Source organism: Poecilia formosa, unplaced genomic scaffold (assembly GCF_000485575.1).
Source record: "Poecilia formosa unplaced genomic scaffold, Poecilia_formosa-5.1.2 Scaffold55, whole genome shotgun sequence".
NCBI classification, from domain to species: Eukaryota; Metazoa; Chordata; class Actinopteri; order Cyprinodontiformes; family Poeciliidae; genus Poecilia; species Poecilia formosa.
The window spans coordinates 1688849-1707633 of record NW_006799994.1 but is presented as its reverse complement, the minus strand read 5'-3'; the positions used below and the strand labels follow the sequence as shown (position 1 = coordinate 1707633).

Genomic DNA, 18785 nt, shown 5'->3' with positions numbered 1-18785 from the left:
TTAAAGCATATTAAAGTCTTTGTTTCTCACCTTTCTAATATAACTGAGAAAATATTTGCATTCCGATGCCGTCCTGTGTCGTCTGTCTCAGATATAATTGTTGCAGTCTGGCCAATCTGTTCCCTAAACTACAGACAGCTTCAGGCTATTAGCATGTTTTATTTTAAATGTAATTTTCTTGTACCTTCATTTTCATGCAGAGAACCTTTAATTGTCTCACTGTGGAAGTAAAAGTAAATGTGTAACTTGGTGTAAAACTCTTGACTGACGTATTCTTTAGCTCATTAACATCTTGTTTTTGAGCAGCATGAGTTCATCTTTACTATTCGTGGTTCTTGGTGGATTTTTTGGCACGTAGTATTTCAGCTGCCAGAGGCAAATCCTGACGTGAAGTTCCGACTGGCTGTGAAAGTCCCAGAAGAACGAGAATCTGACTGGGGAGCATATTGGAGCATATGACCGTGAATGATAACGCTGCTCCTTGACATCTGTGTGTGTAAACTGTCACTTATCGCTGGTTTCCAAGTGGTTAAAGTTGTGAAACTAATCAAAGTAGAAGAATTTTCAGGTAATCTTTCAGGGAGGGAAATGTTTGCTTATGGAGGTCTCCTGTCAGCGGACCCAGAACAGGCCAGCATACAGTTATTCCAGAGTTTGTACTTGGTTGTGTTTATGCACACTCCCATATACACCATCTGGGATCCAGTGTTTCACAGATGGGCTGTGCTTTTTATTTCAAGCAGCTGTGTTCAGAATGGTAATGTCTGCACCAAACAACCTGCAGAGTAGGTTGATTATTCAGAGTTTGTGTGAATCTGACTCTGCAACGCTTGAAACTACTTCCTGTTTTCTATAAGAAGTTGCGCCTGAGGCACCATCTGCCTAAACGGCAGAGGCGACCTTTATTGTCTGTTCGCAACATTTGTGATTGCAAAAACACAAATGTTGATTTGTGATTTAGGGTGCGTTCACACAGTTTAGTCCGCTTTAATTGAGCGCCAGTTTTCAGCCTAGAAAGGTGTGAATGTGTAAACTGTGATGCAGACTGAAATAAAAACTCTGGTCTGCCCACAAAGCTATAGGTCTCAGTTTGGTTAAAGTATATGTGAATGAAAGCAGACTGCCGACCGCTCCATATGCAGGAACATAGAGCAGGGAATTCTGGGTAAATGCAACCAAAACAAACGTGAGTCTAACACAAGAGGGAGAAATGGTTTATAGTCTTTTACCAAAGAAAAATCCTACAAAAAGTTAAAATCCATTTTGTTTCTATTTAGTGAAGAAGGAAGCTGTGCTTGTGTCTTCATCAGAGGTTTTTATATCTTTTCGTTCAGTGGTTCTTGGTGCAGCGCCACCATAGGTGAGGAGGGGAAATGTTTTTTCAAAAAGTTTGGTTCATTTGACACAGCAGAGTGAAGGCAAATCAGACTGAGTCCACCAGACGGTGTGAATACAACCTGAGTCTCTGAAGCTCTACATATCAGATCACTCTCGCTTTTTCCGAGCCGTCAGCTCCGTCCTGAACCCTGGTGATGAATATTGGGTGTAGCGTCACATCAGCGCTGACAGGTCCCAGTGGACCTGCTCTCTCAGATGTTACCTTGTCATCAAATCTGGAGCCCAGTTAAGAGAGAACTGGGTTCTCATGCTGGGATACTTTCCCTGTCTGCAGTGGGGTCAGGTGTTCTTAGTAAAGTGAGGCAAAGCTGAGGAAAAAGAGCCCAAACACCATCTGGTAATTTAAGAGAAATGTCTGTTATTACTGTTGTCTTTGAGGACAGGTGGTGAAAGCTCTCCCTTCTGTTTATGTGAGCCCTTTATGCTGTCTACATACACACACTAGTCACTTTGTTAGGTACACCTTATTAAGTTGGGTTTTTTAAATCTGAAATATTCTGGTCCATGTTTGCGCAGCAGCATCACCAGCTGCAGATCTGTCTCCTGAACATGGTGACAGTCTCATCCCAGAGGGGCGCTGTGGCTCAGGTGACTGAGGAGGTCATTAAAGATCAGATTTATGTTCAATAAACCAACTTAACTTTAACCATTAACCTGCTGGAAGTAGCCATCAGATGGGTCCACTGTGGGAACTAAAGGGACAGCGTGGGATTTAAATGATGCTCAGTTTGTACAAAGGAACACAGAGAAAACGTGGAAAAATATCCCACACACCATCCTGCCACCAGCATCACATCCATCCGACCAGGAGAAGTTCGTCCAATCTTTTATGTCCAGTTTTGGGGAACCTGTGTGAATTACAGCTTCATTTCCTGTTCCTGTCTGATGGCTGATGAGGTCGTCTGGCTGCATGCAGGGATGATATTCCAGGTGCTTTGGTTGCAACTAATACTGCCTGTACAGTCTGAACTCTGGCATCAAGGTCCACACCGCTTTGACTCTCTGAAAGTTTTCTTTTTGCCTCTGGAGACCTGACAGGTGATAGTGAGTCAAGTCCAGTCAAGATTGTTTCATAGTACAACAAGCTAGTTCAAAGGGCTTTACATGTTGAGAACCTAAAACGGCAAACAAGCAACAAACATCACATGTTCACAAACGCCATGATCAAAATCATCAAAAATCATTATCAGATATTTAAATGGATGCTAGAATTAATCAAAGTTATTATGGATCAAAGGCAGCTTTAAGCTGGTGGATTTTTAGCCTTCATTTAAAGAAAATCAGTTTTTCAGCGGTTTTGCAGTTTTCTGTAAGTTTGTTCCAGATTAGAGAAGCATAGAAGCTAAATTCTGCTTCTCCGTGTTTGGTTCCGGTTCTTCGGATGCAGAGCAGAACCAGAAGATCTGAGAGGCCTGGAAGGTTGATCTTTAATGTTTTGTGGTGCTAAGCTGTTCAGTGATTCTTGAATCACAGATCCATAAAGTCTGTTCTCCAGGGAGCCAGTGGAAGGACTGCAGAACTGAGGTGATGCTTCGTTTTCTACCCTCCTGGTTTTAGTGAAGAGAAAAACACGAGCAGCAGCGTTCAGGATTAGGATCGACATGGATGAGTTTCTCTAGCCCTTGCTGGAAGATTAGTTTTTTAACTTAGAAATGTTTTTCAGGTAATAGAAGGCTGACTTTGTAACTGTCTTTATGTGTCTCTGAAGGTTCAGTAGTTTCTAGCGGTACTAACTGAAGCTGTGTGCTGACAGTTGATCAGTCGGTTCTGAGATGTTTGAACACCAATCAAGTTACTTAAATTCTTTTCCTTTTATTTAAAACATCAGCAAGTCGCCTTCACTACGTCTAGATGAGTAAATGCATTAACTTGTTGCCATGGCGATTTGTGTCAGTTGAACAGGTGACCCTAAGAAGGTAACCAATGATTTTTTTGTGCTCCCCCCTGTTTTGTCTCCGTTTCCCCGGCTGGACCCGTCGGACTGCAGTGATGAATGTTCTGTCCTGTGCTGCAGAGCCAGACCTGGCTGCCTGGAGGAAAGCACAAGCTTATCTTTGTAATGAGAAGTGCGAGCTGTGTCTCAGGCCTTTGTCAACACATGCCACACATGAAATATTGCACTGATGCCCTTTGGCAACTTTCAAATAAAATTACTGGAAAGGAACCTGGATGTTGCCTCTTTATGTTGTCGCTGAGGACTTTGCAGTTCCAGCAACAGAAGCTTTAGTCAAGAACTTCGTTTTCCTCATGAAATATTATGACAAAAATGTGTTTTATCTCCTCCTTTTTGTTCTGAGCTCATTTGCCTGACTCTCATCATTAGGTTTCCTTTCAGACTTTTAACAAAGACGCTCATGCGAGAAATGGAAAATGTGACGAGCCTTAGTGGAAACTTCTGTTGCTCTCTGTGTTTTTACTTTAAGGAGGCTGGAGGGGAGAGGGGGGATTCTCTTGTTACTGTGTTAGTGTGAGGAGTCAGTAATGAGTGAGCAACATCACATATAGCCCAGCATGGGGAGCAGATGATAAAAGATGGAACCGGAGTACAAGGCAGAGATTGATGATGCGGCTCATCATCTAATTTTCCTGCAGAGGGACAGATATGGTAAGACCAGCAGATCTTCCTCTGCATCTCTGAGAAACAGCAGTGCAACATGGAATGATGCAATTATTTCAAAGCATTAAAGGGGCTGTGTTAAATGGCTTCTTGTGGCTAAAGACCTTAGATTTACCAAATAAAATCCCTCTAACATTTATGTCTGTTCTGCTGACGGATTTTGTTGCCTTGCAGCTTTAAAAACGAGGATTTAAAGTTTTATGGGATTTTTTTCTGCCTGATCTGAAGAATATTAGATCAGTCTGTCAGTACTTTTGTAAAGTTTTCTTACCGTTTTAACGTTTTAACACATGAATGTGTTCAGTGTGGTTCTCCTGCTGGAAGGTGAAACTCCAAGGCTCTAACACCGAGGTGTCCAAACTGTGGCTCAGGGTGTTTTTTTATGAGCATGTAGCATTTTTAAATGTTTGCAGATGGATCAACAGTATTATGACTTCCATTGGAAGTGGTTTTCTTCTTGCCACTCTGTGATGAAAGGTCAGATTTATGGAGTCACAAATGTCTGGTTGACGGATTCCTGAACCTGAGCTGTGACTCTCTGCAGCTCCTCCAGAGTTCTCTGGTTAACGCTGACCTCTTTGTTGATCTGTTACATAAAATGCATCAAAGTTTGTGGTTGTAGCATAAGAAGATGTGACTGAATTCAAGTGGTGTAAATGTGTTTGCATTTGTAGCAGCATTTACAGCAGACAGGCTGGCCTTCAGGAGCCATGCACAGCGTCTTCTATAGAAACCAGGCTGACAGTGTAAACTGGCTGCTTCATTTTATTTCACGTTCTTGGCGAGTAAAATCCTTTTTCAATGAGCAGAGAATGGCTGAAAGCACCTTGCTTTGTTAGAAACTGACACACAGGATGAACCTCTTTCTTCTGTTCGCATTTTAAAAACATTCCCTCTTCTCTCTCCCATCAACGAAGCATTAACTGTAAAAGAAAGTGTGATCCCTTTGTCTTGATTTTTTTTTTTACTCGTGAAAACAACATACAGTATTACATCGCTGTGTCATTTTTCTTTCCCATCCGTAATTATCTCATATCTGAGGAGCCTTCTGGTCTCTCTCTCTTGTTAGCAAATCCTCGCAGGCACAGCAAACAGCAGGAGAGCTGGGCTCTGAATCTGTATTTCATTAACACATCCAATGAGATATTAATCACCAGACATGACACGACCCTAAGCACGTTGTCGAGGTTCAGTCAAGAGGAAAATGATGCGCTTGTGCTGTGAAAGGGCAAGTTTAAGCGAAACAGTGTCAGAACCACAAAGTCTAAATTATTATTTTTGAAGTGTATTAGTGATGATTTGAGCAGCTGACAGTCGTATCTACACAGACTGTTAAATGTTTAAAATGCTCTTTTATTTCAGACTTATGGGAGTGAAAAGGGGAAAAAAAACATATAGCTTTAGATTTAAAATAATGAATGAATGATTTGCTTCTCGCACTTTGTTTCTCCTCCCAGCAACGGGCCGAACCGCCTCCTAACGCCGTGATGGTGCAAATAAATGGCTTCAGGCAGGAGTGGACTGGCCGCAAGGCCCAGAGCTCAAATATTATAACCAAAAAAGTATTTTAAAAATCATTTTAAATAAGTTTTGAAATGATTTAAAATAACTTAAAATAATTGGTTGATATTCTTGGATAATTTTGGACTAATCCAGTCAGATCTGTCAGTCCTCGTTGACTGGAGTTGAAGAGGAGCAGAAATGTGCAGAAGAGAAGAGGAAAAAGGCTAAAAGCCGACGAGTGAACTCAGCAAAATATGCCAAACTTACTGATAGGTTTATCATAAAACTGTTAGAATTAATACAATTTAAAAATAGCTGAAAAAAATAATTTTCACTAAATAATATCTGGGTAAATTTTAGGTAGAAGGGTAGAAATGCTTATTATAGGAAATTAAGACTTATTTTATTCCGACTTAAAACATGCATAACAATATTAGCCTACAAAGTTTTGTGTAATTTGTGTGCAGAACTTCAGTTTTGTTCTCCATCTCTGTGTGTCAGAGACGGAGGGATAATTGTGTTTGTTCTGAAATAACGCTATGAACAGACTCAGTTTTATTTTATCGTGCCATAAAGTTACACTTTGCATGTGTTACAGTTTATTATTGTGAAACATTAATACTGAAATAGATGATTTATCTGTGGTAGCCAGAGAAATAAAACATGTGAAATTCTTTCTGTTTGTCATACTTTGATGAGGATCTGTTTAATTTTACATGGACATGTGGTCTTAATATGAGCATAATTATTTGTATGAACTGTATTTTTCATAAAACACTGAGAAGACACCTGTAAGAGTTTGACATCTGGTTTTACTAATATGTAAAATGTAACACAAGATGAAAATGTCCTGGTGGAGAAAGAGCGTTTTAAAATGGCTGCTCTGTCATGAAGGCTGCTGCTCTTATTTTACCCAGCCATGTCTTCCAGCATATTAGAGTAGCTGCATTCTTACTCTGTAACATACAGTCATTACCAAAGGAAGCAGAGCTCCGGTTGGGAGGTGGAAGATCCAGAAGCGTTTGCCAATTAGCTTCAACTGGAAGATTAATGACAGTCTGCTCCACCGCATTATGCAACCTTTTAGGTTCTTTTGGAGGTAATCTTTGTTTCATCTGAAGAACATGAGATAATTCAGAAACAAAAGTCTGTGAACTTCCAAATCATAGAACGATTCATTTTTCATAACTGTCTTAGCCTGGAAGAACAAAAATAGATTTTTTTTTCTGTAGTGAGTAGAGGTATGCTGTGAAAGTAAAACAGAATCCCTCTCCATCTGTTACGCACAAAAGGAGCATGGATGAGCTTCCGCTGCAGCAATTGGCAAGAAGAATATTTTACCTGGAAAGGGGAAAAAATGGATTAAGTTAAATGCCAGGAAAATTTGGAAGCAGACATCACATCTGTACATAAAATGATGAGAAGAAAATGCCTTCAGCTACTGAATAATGTGCCCAGCACAGCTGTGAATGCACAAAAGACTTCCTGACAAAGCGACTAAACTGAAGATTTAAACACGGTCTTCAGTCTGGAACTGGTGCTGGAGTCGCTCCTTTACTGGTTCTGGTTTGGAAATCATTCAAAACACATCTCTTATTTTAAACGTTGTACATACAAGCAGAGCAGACGTAGACGAGCCCTTCACAAAATATAAATATAGATGTTCATTTATCGACATTTAGGTTCATTTATGGGTTTTGAATATTCGTTTGAAGCCCAATATTTATTTATCTTGATTGAAGAAGACAACTCTGTGTGCCTTTGTATGAACTGAACATGATTCTCTTGGGAGGGAGTTGGGTGGCAATGGGCCTGAAAGAGAGCCGGCTGACAGATCCGCAACTTTGTAGCTGTTTTTAGAAACGCTTCAGAAAATAAACGTTATAAGCTAAAATCAATATCAGTAGGCCGGGCTTTGTAAAGATTGGCGATCGGCCAGAAAACTGCAATCAGTGCACTTCTAATTTCCTCATGACTAAGTATTGTACTGTCACACATAACTGAGTTCACTGCTTCGGATGCAGTGGTGTGAAACACGCTGCCTCTGGACTCCAAAGCAGTGCAGACGTGTTCTCCAGAGGGCCGGATCGCCGTCTGGCAGCTGATAGAGGAGGCTGGGTTGAACATTAGGACACAGAAGGAAGCAGGTTGTTACCTTTTGTCTCCTGGGATCAAACTGCCAAACGTCTTTTCATCCGTCTCTGACAGTCACCGCTCAAAGTTAGCAGTAGCTTTAAATGGGGAAACATATTAATATTATGATTGACACATTTTACTGAACTTCAGGGATGCTTAACTCTTTATTCAACCATAAAAGTAAAAAGTTCATTGCTAATTTTAATGGTCATTAAGGCGAATTTCACTCAATCAGTCACTTTACTTGAACACAAAGTAACACTGCTGAGAAAATAACGGCACCAGAAGAAGAGATATCAGGAAGTTTCCTTCATTTTTTCCCACAAAATCAAATACTTGTGGAATGAAATACAGCAGAATCTTCACCAGGTCTATTTGGACATTTCAGACCAGAACCAATCTCCTTCCTGATTGGCGAGACGGTTGGACATTCATCGTGTCCGTAGTTATTAATCATAACAGAAATGTGAAGAGCTTCTCAAGATTCGGTCCATTTGCTGTTGCTGCGCTTTTTCAAATAAACCCTCATGTTTGACTCAGCATTATTAGTCATTTTATGAGGAAAAACAACAATCCGTAAGCAGTCATACTCGGTCCTCTAAAAGCACTCTGCACAGCGTGGATAATGGCCTGGTTGTTTACATCTACATGAAAACCATGTTGATTTGAAAAGAGGGAAATATGTGACTGCACAGCTGCAAGCACTCGAGCTAACGCTGCCTTCTTGAATCTTAACCCCACATAAAGACGGGGAGGAAAGCTGGAGTTCAGACGACTGCCCTCGCTGAGCCGACCACTTCACGCCGAGGCGGCTAACCTCAGGCTGATGTTTTCTCTTTATCTGCAGGTGAGCGAGAACGCTAAGCAGGACCTGAAGGATGGGCTGGCTCTTTACAACTCAGAAAACAACATAGGCCTTCGAAATGCATGGAACATCATCCAGGCGGAGGTCGGTAGGCCTCACACCACACATTACACTGGTGTTACATTAGCGTCAATGTTTAATCACCTAAATGCAAAGTTATTCTGACATATTCCAGCTAATGCATTTCCAGGCGTGTAGCTGTACCATTATTGTGACGTTAAAAACATCCAACCTGGCTGGTGGAGAAGAGTCCTTCCATTATTTAAGACCAACAAACTAATTAAAACACAGAGTTGTGTGCAGACTCTGACAGGTGTGCTTGTGTTGTGACGCCAGTGGAAGTGCTGCGGTGTCATAGCGTACTCGGACTGGCACGATGCCCTGAAGGAGAAGGTGGTTCCTGACCGCTGCTGCCAGGAGCATTACCAAAACTGTGGCCGCAACTCCACCAACATGTTCTGGAGCCGGGTGAGTTACAGCTTCCACTCACACAGAACAATTACAGTGCGGTCAAAAACGTCTCAAAAGACTCAATTATAACAAAGATTAATTACATACAGAGTTTGGTTTTTATGGTTTCAGATAATAAAACCCAACATTATCTGATCTGTGGGAGCAGGACATGCGCTCAGTATCGGTCTGGGCTCCTTTTGCTTGAATTCCTGCCTCACTGTGGTTCTGCTGCGGTTCAGGAAGCCCAGCTTGCTTTAAGGCCGACCTTCAGCTCATCTTTATCAGTGGTTCTGATGTCCCACGTTCACTTTGACAGCTGGCGTTAGCTCAGGCAAGTTTGCTGGTGTTGCCATGGTGATTAAAGCAGCTTTTGGTACTTTTCGGCAGTCTGGACCGGTACCAAGTTCAGTCAAGCCATTGCCAGTAGGAAGAATCAGCTGCAGTAGCCAGTCTTTCTCCCAAAGAGGGCAGCACTGAGGCAGTTTTAGGCAAATTATTGCAGAACTAAACAAATTTACACAAAAATGTAATAATTTATACAGAAACATAAAGGTAGCACAGTTTACCGGCACAAACGTTGATTTGAGGTTTAGTAACTCGTAACGTTCTTAAGACTGCTAATTTCTGTTGCTTGTTCTCTCACTTTTTTCTTCCACTAAATTTACCATCAACCCTTTTTGCCTCATCATTATTGTGAAGCGAGTCGGTGAGCAGTCTTCCCCAGGATTGTGTTGCCTATAACAAAACATTTCTTCATTAAAAATCCTTTTTGTTGTTCTTCTATAATATTCAAATACATCACTTAGTCTAATCATTCTGCACAATTCATGACTTTTGCATTGTCAGTTGAATTACTAAAATAAATGTTTGAATTTATGAGACGTGCCTGAAAGAGAACATTTCTTGTTGTATTGTCCAAACCAGAACAGAGATGCAAACTCCAAACACAACCAGATAGAAAGGGAGGGAAAAAAAGCAAAATAATATTGAGATTAATACGAAACAACCACAAACTGACAGCAGAAAGGTTCGACATGAAAAAAACAACATCTAAAAATGATATCAGACATTAACATCAGCCAAAACAAATCTGGAAAACATCTGAGGTGTTTTTGCTGATGCACAATAAGCTCACTAAGCTCTTTATCTCATGTTAAGTCATGTCATGCAAACTGATGCACATGCAACATAAAATCCACCATCTATTGCACACTTGCTCCACTGATTACATAGTAGCTGATTTCCATTTAAACCTGTTTAAACATTTCACTTGTACTGCAGAATTTGGATCATTACGGAGCTTTTTTGTTGTTGCAGCACAACGTCCTCAACCCATTACAAGTCTAATTTCCTATTTAGTCTGGCGTGTGGTTTGTTAGCAGGTCCAGAGTAAAGGATTAAAAGCTGTAATGTAATTGCCAAAATGAGAATAGGCAGACAATGAGGTGGTCCAGTGGGAAAGCTCATCCCTGAAAGCTTGTGTGTAATCCTGTCCAGAGGAGCAGCTGCCTGATATTTCACAATCCCCCTCAGCAAGAAGCACCTCTTTAAGACCCAAACCGAAGTGAAGTCCCTCACCTCTGAATAAGGCAACAGCAGAGAAAGAGTCGAGTGCCTTCAGTCTGCTCACATTCATCCACAAGTCCTGCATATAGAAACCTGACCTTATGGGGAAATTCACGTGTTTTGACACCTCATCTGATATTTATCCATGAGGATGAAATGCCCTTTTTATTTAACTGGTTGGTTGACTTTTTCCAGGTGACTGAGCAGCTGAGGCCCAAAACTGCAACATTTCTGACACGACTCGCCTCCCACGCTGGAAAATGCTCATTTTCCCTGTTTTTATTTTTTTCTTTGGCATTGCAGGGCTGTTTTGAGAAGGTGGAAGAATGGCTGGGTGAAAACAAGCATCTGCTGGGAACCATAGGCATGGTCATCTTGGTAGTGCAGGTGGGTGTAACAAAATATATATATTTCTTTCTCCCTCCCCTGTTGCTCTTTTATACTTTTGCATGTGTCTGACAACATGTTAAAAAAAAGAGAATAGAAAGTGTGCATCCAGTGGCCCCCTGTGCCATCTTGTTCGATTGAGAAAGCTGTGAAGCTTTGGCTCGGTGGGCGTTCTGGGCTCCCACACATCTAGAAATATTGCGGCTCTGTTCTCTATTCCTGTCTGGAAGATTCAAAGCTGCGTGGCTTTGAGCCAAGGAGGCTGCAGTCAGGTAAGGAAGAGCTGTTAGACGATCGGAGAGCCAAGATAATGAATACAGAGAAGCAGGGAGAGTTGCAGATTAAAGCGTCACTTTTCTTCTGCTTTATATCCATCCCACTTTCACTCCCTAAAACAGGAACTTTAGTTTGTTTTGGAGCGTGATGTTCCAAAACATTATTAATCTGGGAACTGAGTTTGTGGAGATTAAAGGTGTTTTCACACCTTATAGCCGGTAGAATCGGTTTGATTGGAAACCATAATTGCAACATTTTTGTCTTTGGTGAAAGACCACGAGCCATTTCTTCTGCTAGCGCTAGCCTAGCATGTGTGTTTTGGTTGTATTTACCAGAATGCCTTGCGCTTTAGTCCACTTCCTGTTTCTGGAGCAGTCACCGTTCTGCTGCCGTTTAGATATGCATCCGAACGGCAGAGTTCAGGTCAGCCGAACCGAGACTGGGGTTCTTAGGACCAGAATTCATTTTTTGGTCCGTATCAAAGTCCAATTATGCATTCACACCTCCCCAGATGAACTGGACTTTCTAGGCAAACAGATTGGAGTTGAATTAAAGCGGATTAAACTGGGCTGGTCTGAACGCGCCCTGAATGTATCTAAATGAGAGACGCATCCAGTTATGTGTCTTTATGATAGTTTGGTGTGAAATAAAACCAAAAGTCTATCAGGAGATGGAAAAAGTCCACAACAGCTGCTCCTTTTTTCTTTTTTTTCTGCATAGAGAAAAATGTTATTAATTTAAAAGGGAAATGATGAGGATATTTGTTCCAGCCTGAGTTTTGTGTGTAATTTCTGCCACTTTGGCCCAGTTCTGGTTTATTCCCCTTTTCACAATCAGAGATCCCAGTTTGCACCTTGATTTAGTCCTTCCTCATCCTGTAGTCATCCCCGCCGGCAGCTGGAGTTATTTTATGTGACCATTTCTCTGCACTTTTCTGTCTTTTTACTGAGCACTTTTAATATGCTGATGCTTAAATAGCTCTAACCAAACTGAATGCAGGCACCTTGACTGAATAATTTACAAACTGTATTTCAAGAGAAATGTGTTGATGCTGAGGTAATAAGAGTGATAGCAGCAGTTTAAGCTGCTTCCAGTCTGTCACAGAGCACTTCAAGTAAAGATGAATCACCTGTTAAGGTGGCTAATAACCTGCAGCCTGCAGAATCAGGTGATTCCTCTGCTCCTGCTCTAATGTGCTCACAGATCTCCACAACCATTTTTCCAGTTCCTGTGATGAGAAGCTCAAACGTCTTTTACTCTGTTGATTCGTCTCAACATTAAAAATCTGCTGAATTGCCGACGCAAACTTTAGTTTTGATGCTCCACCTTATTAAGCATCATCTTCTGCTTCACATCTTCATATAATATCAACACATCATTTAGTTATTGACATGGAAAATTCAGCTTCTGCTTCACTTACTGAGACGAAGAGACATCATCCCATCAGCCTCTCCTGCTCCCCGTTAGGTTTTGTATTGATTCTAAAATCCTGCAGTTTAAATCTTTAAATGCCCCAAACAACATATCAGACTGACTGACCCCCCGTCCCCTGAGATCTACTGATAAACCAGGAAGCTAGCGCACAGATTGCTCTCTTAAATCGAAGGATAACAGGTTTTTTCTCCCTTTATTTGTTTGTTTTAAATAAGAAAAGTTGTTAACGACGTCAAGCTGGGTCGCATCCAAAAATGTGCTGGTGACTCAGTAATTGAGTCTCCTCAAAGCAAAGACGAACCTAATCAGGATTTAGTCGTGCGAGACTCCATCGACTCGTGCAAATCAACTCTTCCAATGATCGATGTGGCCGACATACAAGAGTCAGCAAGATGTTTGAGGAAACCTTTCCACTCCTGGCTGCAGGCGGAGGTGAGAGCAGAGCGTCTAACGTCCTGCAGGCATCAGGGAGAAACGGGAGCTTTGATTCTGATGGGACTGAATTCATTTCACATCTAATTACTGCAGCATCAAACTTGGCTTTTAATGTTCAACAGTGTTTTTTATCATTACACTATTTATGTAAATACATTCTTTTAGTTAGTTAGTTACTTATTCAATTTATATTAATGAATGGAATGCATTTATTTATTTAGATAAATTTGTTTTTTAATAAATAATTGTATTTATTTTAAGTTAGTTACAGATTTCACATATCTTATATGAATGTATGTATTTCATTTTAAACAGAGTTGAATTTATTTTATTTTTGAGTTGGTTATTTATTCAGTTTTGTATAAATAAACTATATTTATTTATTTATTTAGATAAATGAAGTTGAGTTTATTTATTTCCATAAACTGATTTTTTTTATTTAAATCAGCCCGAATTGAATTTACTTGTTTAACTTATTTGTTTAATTTATTTACAGCAACGTATAGATTAAGATTTTTTACCCTTTAATAATAAACACCTTCATTTAAAAGCTGCATTTTGTATTTACTTGTATTCTCTTGGACTAATATTTAAGTTGGTTGGATGTTCTGAAACTCTTAAGTGTGACAAAAAAAGAAATCTGAAAGTTTTTCACTCCTTCTGAAATGCTGTAGGTTGTAGAATGAAGGGATCAATTGAATTATATTGAAATGGCTATTCAAGAAATGGCTTTAGCCAAATGACCCTCCATCATGTATTTCTGCTTTACTGACGGCCACATGGCCAATAAAACGATAAGTAAATGAGTTCAGTACTTAATATAAGTTGGTTAATGGGCCTGTTTATGGACCAATAAAACCAAAAAGTTATTGACTGCCTTAACATTGTTTCATCTCCACATTTCCCTGCAGTTTGACCACCATTAGTAAAGTTTTGATTTAATTTTGCTTATGATTAATTTATATTTTCTCTGAGTTCAGGGACATAACAAATATTTGCCCCTCTCAGATTTCTTCTGTTTTATTCTTGTTGCATTTAAATCTTTCAGATCAACAATTGACAAATAACTAGACAAGCAGGAATATAAAACAAATTCATAATCAGAACTTTGGTGTCCAGTTTAAACAGCTCATTCTGCTCCATTTGCCTCTAAATGTCCAGAACTCTGACAGAACCGTAACGTTTCACATGTCGTCGTTCTGTTTTGACCGTCTTGAACTAAACTCTTCATACTGGCTGGACTTTGTAGATTCACACCTCTGTCCATGTGATCTCTGCTCTGGGGAAGCTTCTGTGCAGCACTTTTTTCTGCTAAATCCATTTAATCTCTGCCACCTACCCCAACATTTCTGACAGTAACTCAGCTTTCTGTTCATTATTACAGCCTTCAAGGCTCACGCTGCGGCACAGCCTCAATGGAGCCGGCTCTTCTTACTACGATTATTACTATTTGCACATCTGTCTCTCCTGGTACTGCTGCATCCTTCCTCTGTTTTGTTGCTTGTTTTCAGTGGATCTTGTTTTATCTCCTCTTCTCTCCTTAATACGTCTGTTACTGTGCTCAAGGCAAGTCTCCTAATCCTTGAATCCATGGTTCATTTAGAGCAAGGTGACCTCCCCATTAAAGCTTTTTGTTGACTTCTGGAAGATTATGCACATAGTTAATGTCCTTAGGGGACGTTTGTGCTTGAACTTTTAGGTTGAGGTTAAGGTATTCTATACCTTGTGGACTAATTTGTAGCACAGCCTGCCATACACAATCACAACCAGCTGGCATGAAAACTCCACAATTATTCATTTAAAAAGAGATCATGTTAAAAGTTGCTGCAAGCAGAAGTGAAGAGGTAAAGTCAGGATTGCTTAAACGCTCTTTGTTCTGGGAGAACTCACCCATCAAATCCAAACTCAGACTCACATAAGCAGTGATCTGAACCGCTAGCTAAAAAGTTAGTTACGCTAATGCTAATGCTAAAGCGCTATGACCTTTAGCAGAAGCTAAGCCACTAAATTCAACCACATGTGACTGACTCAGTGTGTCAGAGTATGTCGCCCTCCACAGGATCAGATGTGTTACTGCAGCCTGTACAGTTAGCACTTCGCTAAGGCTCATTATTACTCTCCTCTCTAGGCCAACAACTGGGTTGTAATTATTGGGTTGTAGTGTTTTATCAAAACTATGAAACTTCCACTTCAGCTCAGCACTGTTTAGACTTTATTCTTCTCACTTTACCTCTTCAGTGTCAAGGACAAAACAAATAGCGCCTGCTTGTCCTGAAATTTCATTTGCATTCAAATTTCCTCATGAACATGCATTGGAAGCGACCTGCTGCATCTGCCTGGTATAAATTGTAATTGTCCTGGTTGTTCACAGAAATGTTCTGCTTATGACATGTTTGTAAATCGGAGCTGTTGCTAAGAGGAGCTCTTTGGAGGGCTGTAAGCCTCTTTAACTAATTTGATTGATGCCACCCATTAGAAAAGGCACTTACCATGTGATCCCATACAATCTGTGCTGTATTTTAGCAATTAGTACGTGTTGTTGTCAACATTAACCTTCAGGCGGTGCATCCAGTGCTCATATGCTTGAACAGTTTTGACATTTGCTTATAATACAAATATTTGCTGAATTTGCCTTCAAAAATGTTTTAGTCACAGAGAAGCAGATGCAAAGCTAAAATTCTGAGTCACCGCGATTACGTCCATCAGACCTTTCAGGAACTCAAGATTTCAAAGAAAATTACTATCATTTTGATGACTTCTTTGCCTCTGAAGGTATTAGGCGAAGTGGAAAACAAAGCGCCGGGGTTGAGAGGTTTGTCGGTAGCTTTTTAAATGAACGCAGTTCTCATCCAGGAACAAAGAACCTTCTCCTTCAGCACCATCTCGGTCAATCCTGTATAAATTAAGACAAGTGCTTAGCATCTGCTTTTAATATAAATTGAACTGAAAAGACTATACGCTGGCAAGGCTGAATGAGTCCAGGGAATTCACAACTGGCCTTGTTTTTATGCTCCTAACACGTCTTTCACCTCATTTCTCTGAAATGAAGCTAATAACCACTTCAAGACAAAAAACATGCAATATATCTGACCTCACTGCAATTATTCTGACATGTTTACAGTTATTTCATATATTCAGCCCGTCAGTGCTAACAAATGAAGAACGTTTTCCTGAAGGTTGAAGCCTAGTTTTAACCCACCCACTCCTCTGATTCAGTGTCGGTAGGAAGAGTCAGGAAGCAGATGTCGAGTACAGATTGGCTCATCCAAACCAAAGTGGACAACATGACAAGGAAATGTAAAACTGGCCGGAGGCACTTGGATGTAGTTTTGAAATATTTATAGAAGATGCAGACTCAGTCTGAAAGAAACTTGGGTGTTTGTCTTCCTCCAAAATGACAAAAAGATTTTACTTTCCAACTTTGCTAAAAGGTGTTTGATTCATTTCTGTAGAAGCTAACAGGAGCAGCGCTTCAGGTTCCTTCATTTCTAATCAACATGTAAATAAATAACTGCAGCTCTTTATGTAGTCTTGGAACTTTTTAATCAAGTCTGTAATTAATTAATTGCATTTAATCAAAAAAATGTATATACACAAAATGAATTTTCAAGCCTAAAACTCTTTTTACTGCTAAGTTATTGAATAAATAGACATATGAGTTCAACAAAAAAATATGTTTATTGTTTTCAATCTGGTATTCAGATTCTTCAACCATTAAATTGGGGCAAAGTGTTATTCAGCTTTCGATGTTTCAGGAACCTGATCATTCATTCAGTGTCTTTAGAAATGTAGATGATGGACACTGACATTAGCGTTAGCTGCTACATGTTTAGCATTGAGATGCTAGTTTGGGCTTGAATAGCTTCTGATAGGCTAACTCCTTTGGCACAACTTGAACACAACATTAGTCTTTTCCAGTGTCCATCACATCTCGTTTTGAAGCAGAAATGAACCCAGTGAGGTTAGAGAAGCAGCTTTGTGGCCAGTCGCTGCCGTCTGTTGATGTCGCTTGTGCAGGCGCACCATAGATGCTCCAGGACAAAGGCTCCAGCTTGGGGCTTCTGCATGTAAAAAAACAACAAAAAACGATCAATTGCGTTAAAATTTTATATGCATAAAAATCTATTTAATTAATTAGCAAAGTTGGTGTCAAAGTACAAAACGGTAATCAGGCTCAAATTTCACAGACCAGTCGGCAGGCCTTCACTGATTATACATTTCCTTCTGAGGATTTAACATTACACCCTGTTCCCATTTTTTTTGCCATTCTGATGAGCATTCTTCTGGTTGAATCCGATTCAAGTAGAGAAACCTAACAGCCATCGTTACACCTGGGACTTTAACCTATTTCTCACTGAGTAACACGTTGAGCCCTGACAGGTCCAATCTATCACAGAGACACACAGGACAAACAACCATGCATGAACGGCTGCAGCTAGCTGGGGGGTAGGGGATGGATGGATGGATGGATGGATGGATGGATGGATGGATGGATGGATGGATGGATGGATGGATGGATGGATGGATGACAGGGAGACGTCATCATCTTTATTCAGGAAAAAGCCAATGAAACTGGTTTGATAAAAACAGTGAAACACGTTGAGGAGCTGAAGTATTTGGTAAAATATCAATGTTTAAATGATGTTTCTAGCTAACAGTGAGGGGCTGTAATTAGCCCTCAATGAGCTCAGAGCGGCTCAGTGGTTTGAAAGGTTTCCCATTTCCTGTTGGGGGAAAAAAAATTGAAACAGGTAAATATTTCAAGAATCATAATTTTTATGAGATTTTTTATGAGGTTTTATGAGAGATTTCCCAAAAGAGTTGATTGTTTTGATGTCTAAATGGTTAAAGTAGCTCAGTGACTCTGAAAGGAGGAGAGAGCGGAGAAAACGTCTCCATGGCTGACGGATCATAAGAGCGTAAATGTTTGTTGTTTGGAAAGCTTCTATGTTCTATAAAATCCTGTCTTTACTCCACATGTGTGTCAACAGGAAGGTTTTTTCTTTTGCATGTTTTCTGTCTTTATGCCTAAACTCTAGTGAGGAGAGTCACATCAGCTGCCCGCCTCAGTGTGGATGATAAGAGGAGTGGGCAGGATCTAAGATTATGACTCACATTCAATCTAAAACAGTCGCCCACTGACAGATATCATTTAGTGAGAAGACATCACCACATTCACTTTATAGAAAATGACTTCAAACCATCAGTTTGAAGTCATTTTGCAAAAATACAAAACAGAAAAAATAGCAGAATGACCTCTAGATATTTAGATTATTTGCTGCCTTACGTTTTATTTTTTATAGTTTTTAGCTGCAGTTTATGCTAACCAAAGAACATTCAGTTAAACTCAGACTAACGAGGAATTCCCCTATTAAAAACCAAATTTGTTTTTCAAAAAAATCTATCCATAAACTCTGTTTTCCTTGTCACCCAAACTTTTCAGGATAATGGCTTTAGGATCGGCCTTGTGGCTGCGTTTGATGTAAAGAATCAGGGCTAATGGAAACTTCAAAGAGATGGCTGCAGACTTTGATTCAGTGGCATCTGCATTTGATTCATTGACTTGATGCTTGTGCACGCTGTACGTTCTGTTCTCCATCACAAAATCCAGAGCTCACATCTGAGGGCTGAACTGAGTTCGTCCTTCACGGCGGGACGGGAGGGAAAATGGCACAAAACAGATCACACACAGAGGACACACAGATCACACACAGA

At 40.2% G+C, this 18785-nt stretch overlaps 1 protein-coding gene across 2 annotated transcripts in view; it reads left to right on the top strand.

The window, feature by feature from the left end:
• Nucleotides 1-18785, top strand: part of tspan9a (tetraspanin 9a) — a 101257-nt gene that overhangs the window by 74472 nt on the left and 8000 nt on the right. The window contains exons 4-7 of one of the 2 annotated variants that reach the window (XM_016672045.1): nt 8502-8603; nt 8856-8987; nt 10842-10925; nt 12405-13217. In XM_016672045.1, coding sequence (XP_016527531.1) covers nt 8502-8603; nt 8856-8987; nt 10842-10925; nt 12405-12482 — 396 coding nt within the window. In that variant the 3' untranslated portion in view covers nt 12483-13217. Of the gene's footprint in view, nt 1-8501; nt 8604-8855; nt 8988-10841; nt 10926-12404; nt 13218-18785 lie in introns of those variants that run through there. The other variant, XM_007553220.2, reaches the window with a different exon arrangement.